Source organism: Apium graveolens, chromosome 5 (genome assembly GCF_009905375.1).
Source record: "Apium graveolens cultivar Ventura chromosome 5, ASM990537v1, whole genome shotgun sequence".
Classification (NCBI taxonomy): Eukaryota; Viridiplantae; Streptophyta; class Magnoliopsida; order Apiales; family Apiaceae; genus Apium; species Apium graveolens.
Genome location: NC_133651.1, coordinates 68918667 through 68923183, shown reverse-complemented (window position 1 = coordinate 68923183; position 4517 = coordinate 68918667). Strand labels below are relative to the sequence as shown.

Genomic DNA, 4517 nt, shown 5'->3' with positions numbered 1-4517 from the left:
GGTTTGCTCATGGACACACATTAAGCACAAACTTCTATAATTTTAACTTATTTTGATTGACCAACACTTCTTGATAATAATGATGGAACCCCTGCATTTATAACAAATACACCAATTAAAACACTATAAATTTTATAAGTTTTAGTGGTTAGCATGTGCCCTGGGCACACCTAATACTCCAATCATATGTTAGCATTTAACAAATATACACCTCCTGCTCTTCTCAGATCCATGGGCCACAATTATGACAAACATTGCTGACAACCACTGGATAGGAGTTATGACAATGGTAATTAGTGAATACTTACATCCTTATCCTTATAAGCTGTTAACTACTATGAGCTGTAATCAGTACTAACTATTCTGGTGTAACATTATGACAACAGTAATTTCTGACTACTAGTAAAAGTTATGACAACTTTAACTTACATTCTGTTATGACACTCTTCCTGTGACAGCTGTTTACTCTTATAAGTCATATAATATTTAGCTCTTCCTAACTCCACAATTGTCTGTTATATAATATTTAATGACAGCTGTTACTAACTCCTGTTGCATGCCTGACAACTGTCACATTTTACAAAGTTAAAAGTGATATTATATTATCACCTGCTCTTATGAGAATAAATAATACTACAAAAAGTCATAAAAGTTTTTTTTCCAAAAATTTTGCTTTTTGATTCATTGTTGGCGAAAGGAGAGGAATAGTGTATTATTGAATTTTCAAGTGGCGATCTGTTCCAAAAATCTAGTAAGTTCATCTCTACATTTTTTTGTATACAATTTTTATAATTTTCTTTGTTAAATATAAAATATATGTTTACAATTTTATGATTTTCTTGGTTAAATATGCATTCTACATATTTGTTTATTTTCTAGAGCAAATAGCAATTGATTTGTGAGGCATATTGTGTGAATTCTCAGATATTTTACAAAGTAATCAATATTCTTGGGAATGGTATGTAAAATAGTGTTGAGGGGATTTTGATTTATATTTGGAATAATAATAGAAAGTTTCTTCACTTAAACACTACAATTTTTTGTTTTAAGGAAATTTAAATTACATGAAATGTCTTTTTGTTGATATTTTAGGATTTCTTTTCTTGTGTATATTTTTATATTTTTATTTTTATGTGTGATTACTTGTTATTGTTGAGTGAATGTATTTTTTTCTTTAATTTTGATAACCGGCTGTTATTTAAAAATTTATTAATTTTATGAAACAAAAGTATCATATTTTATAGTGATAAATAAAATATCACGATTTTAAATTTATTAGCAGATGTGTTGATGAAAGTTAGAGAGTGTCTATAAAAATATAGAAATGCCTTGTATAGAATATAGAAAGCATGTATATACTTATTTTTATTTTTACCAATATCAAAAAGAATATTTGTGCATGTAATTCTGTGTGAGAATCAAGTGTTTTAAGTTTTCAATATTTTTAGGTCTTTAAATATTTAATTTTAATTTTGTGTTGTCTATTACAAAGATTTTTTTATTTTTTTTAAGATTGATAAATATATAATATTTGTTATTTCTTTAAAGGTAAAGAATTATTTATAAAAAGCTTTTTTTTTTATAGAAGTGTAATCAAAGATTATTAATATAAAATAAATTTTTTTTTTACCTAAATGTGTAATATTCTTCATGAATGTAAATTAGAGTCTCTGTTTCTTGTGGTTGTTTTTTGGTAACTACTTGAGATTCTCCATTTGCATTTTTCTCATCCCTACATTATTTGCTTGTTGTTGCCCTGACCCCTTATGCTCGTAATGTAAACCTACTCAACAAAGATGGATTCAGCAAACCAGAAGGAGACGGGAGTTATGGATGAGAGTTGTCGTGAGGGGAAGAGGCAGAAGTGTAGTGGTAGACTGGGAAACTACGGACCTAGTGCATCAGTAGCCCCAATGCCACTTGCATTTGCACCCCTAACAAATGCACATCCTAATCCAATTGCATTTGCTTCCCCAGAAGACAATTTAATTCGACCTTTAACGAGCTTGGTCACAGCTGATGGTTTACCGTACAGGCCAAAGAACAATGTTCGGCCAGAGAACTTAGGTAATGTGAAATATTCCAGGACATATCTTTTAATATTTCAGCATGTGTATAGGGTTTGTAGTTGTGATCACAAGACCTTGCCTTTAAAATGTGATATATTCTTCTATGTTATTTCATGAAGAAGAAGACACAAAATTGTTGATGTTTCCAAATGGCTGATCAGGCTTAGCTTCTGAACAATTTCTCTTTGTGTGGATTAAAACATCCTAGTGCTGTATTATAAATTAACATTCCAAAATTCATGATTTGAGAAGTTTTACATTTGTTATATACTTGAGAGTTGAGAAGTTTGTTTACAAGTTCTGTTATTTTCTTGACGGAATTCTTTTTTCTTTTTTAACTTTTAAGTTAATTGTATTTGAACTGCATTTTAGTCGTGAGACCAGGTTATTTGGTTTGAATATCCATTAGTTAAGATTTAAGAGTCTATGCTAGAGTGTCGCATGAGGATGGTTTCCGGCCCATATACTTGTACTTGTAATATATATGCCTGGTGGCATAGAAATCTACGTTTTGGGAATATCCCCTACTCATTACTTGATGGAGAATATAATCCCAGAGTATTCCAAAGGAGGAACCCAAACAGAGTTTCATTGTTTATCAGCAATACTTTAGCCTCTGTGAAAATATACATTATTGTGCCAATACCGTATGCTAGGCTTTAGCATTTTCTTATGATAAGATTTGCTGTTTAAATCATAAATGCAAGCGTTATAGCATTTTTAGTGTAATTTTGTGATGCTATATATGTGCCAATGAACTTCTTGGTTGTGTCACTTTTGACCCCTTTCCAATTGATGTATTTTTTGGCAGCATCAGGAGGGGAACATATGCCAGAGGTCCATGATCCTGATGTGGAGGCTTTTGAGTCCCTGCTTAACAGGGAAATTGAAGAGCTAAACATGAAAATTGAAGAGGATACTGCAAGAGAGGCTCAATGGCAGATGAGTCAAGTATATTATCTCTTCTCTCTAATAGCGGAGATGACCTATATCCTCATCTTAATAGATTATATCTATTATTGTCTTCATCTTTCGTATTTAATCAATGCTTTATCTTCCAGTTTACCTCAACCTTCACTGAGCTATACACTGGCTTTGAGACATCAAGGAAGAAAAGAAAGGATCTGGAAAAGCAAGTAACCAACCTCAAGGGTCGGATACAAATATTGAAAGATAAGGAAGCCCACTGGGACGAGAAGAAGAAAGAGATTGAGAGGGAACGCGATGAAGCTCGAGAAGAAGCACGTAAAGCTGTCAATGAGAAACGAATTCTGGAGCAAAAGTTGGAGAAGGCTGCCAAGCAATACAAGGCTGGCTTAGGCACCTTTCTTGCATACATGGCAACTGGGGAAGGTAAATCAATGGGGGAGTATGTAAAGGAGCTCGTGAAGGAGACTCCTTGTAACAATAGGGCCCCAGCTGACCGGGCAGAACCTGATGGGGGAATGTGATGTGACCATAAAAAGACCGAGCCCCATGACCATCAAATTAGCAGAGTATTAAGCTTTATTTTCTTGACTGTAATGTGACTTGAGACATAACAGTATTCTCAGTAGTCCGTCTTTGATAAATTTCTCCTGTCTGATAGATTGTTCTTGGGATGTTCTAATGATCATAATTTCTTATGAATTCTATGTTCTTATTGTTTTCTTGTTTTTTCTCTTATTTGACAGTTCTCTTCTGTTTGAACCCAAAAATAATTTTTACTTGTAAGAAGTAGTGCTAGGCACCGGCATACTCTAAAATATTACATAATTTTTTTTAATAATTTCGATTTTTTATTTGAGGTATTTGAAATTGAAGATAGTGGTAGATGCTACTACATTACATACATATTTTTATTTTATATTCATAGAAAATTCTCAGCGTCGCTATATTATTTTTAAATTACCGGAAAGGATTTAATATTACATGAATTTCGTTCAGTATAAGTATACCAGCATGGTGTATATGCGATTATATATTATTGTCAAATTTTCAGTAAATATTGGGTACTACATTATATATTCTTTGTATTGTATTGGTATTAATATTATTGTACTAAATATAATGCAATTATATTGTGTATTTTGTAAGCAAGTATTTGATATTTCATAATTGTCATCAATAATCATATTACATATTAAACAATTTAAAAAATATTACTCAAAATAATTTTGTAAATGTATTTAAATTAGGTAGTAATAATTTCTTTTCCTTGGTCACTTAAACCACAAATAATTTGATATGAAATTATGTTTGATATGAAATTACGTAATGCTATCTAAAGATTTGATATAATAAAATTATGTTATATTTATAATTATTTCAAAAAACTTTAATTTGTAATTATATTTTATTAATTTTTAAATGATACATATAACTTAAAATAACATGTGTATAAATATATGTGTGGGTGTATGTTATATATATATATACTTGTGTGTGTATAACTATTTTAAAATTTGA

At 30.7% G+C, this 4517-nt stretch overlaps 1 protein-coding gene across 2 annotated transcripts; it reads left to right on the top strand.

Annotated features, from left to right (window-relative positions):
* Positions 1-626: 626 nt before the first annotated feature.
* Positions 627-3704, top strand: LOC141661394 (uncharacterized). 2 transcript variants are annotated; one of them, XM_074468396.1, is made up of 4 exons: positions 627-751; positions 1797-2067; positions 2881-3020; positions 3131-3704. In XM_074468396.1, the coding sequence occupies exons 2-4, from the start codon at positions 1797-1799 to the stop codon at positions 3518-3520; spliced, it is 801 nt and encodes a 266-aa protein (XP_074324497.1). In that variant the 5' UTR covers positions 627-751; the 3' UTR covers positions 3521-3704. The 2 variants fall into 2 exon arrangements, with proteins under 2 accessions (XP_074324497.1, XP_074324498.1); XM_074468397.1 differs by lacking the exon at positions 627-751 and having other exon boundaries at positions 1749-2067.
* The last annotated feature ends 813 nt before the right edge of the window (positions 3705-4517 follow it).

Coding starts and splice junctions, on each gene's coding strand:
- LOC141661394 (XM_074468396.1), top strand. CDS start 1,797: ATGGATTCAGCAAACCAGAAGGAGACGGGAGTTATGGATGAGAGTTGT. Junction 2,068..2,880: donor TGTTCGGCCAGAGAACTTAG/GTAATGTGAAAT, acceptor ATTTTTTGGCAG/CATCAGGAGGGGAACATATG. Junction 3,021..3,130: donor CTCAATGGCAGATGAGTCAA/GTATATTATCTC, acceptor TTTATCTTCCAG/TTTACCTCAACCTTCACTGA.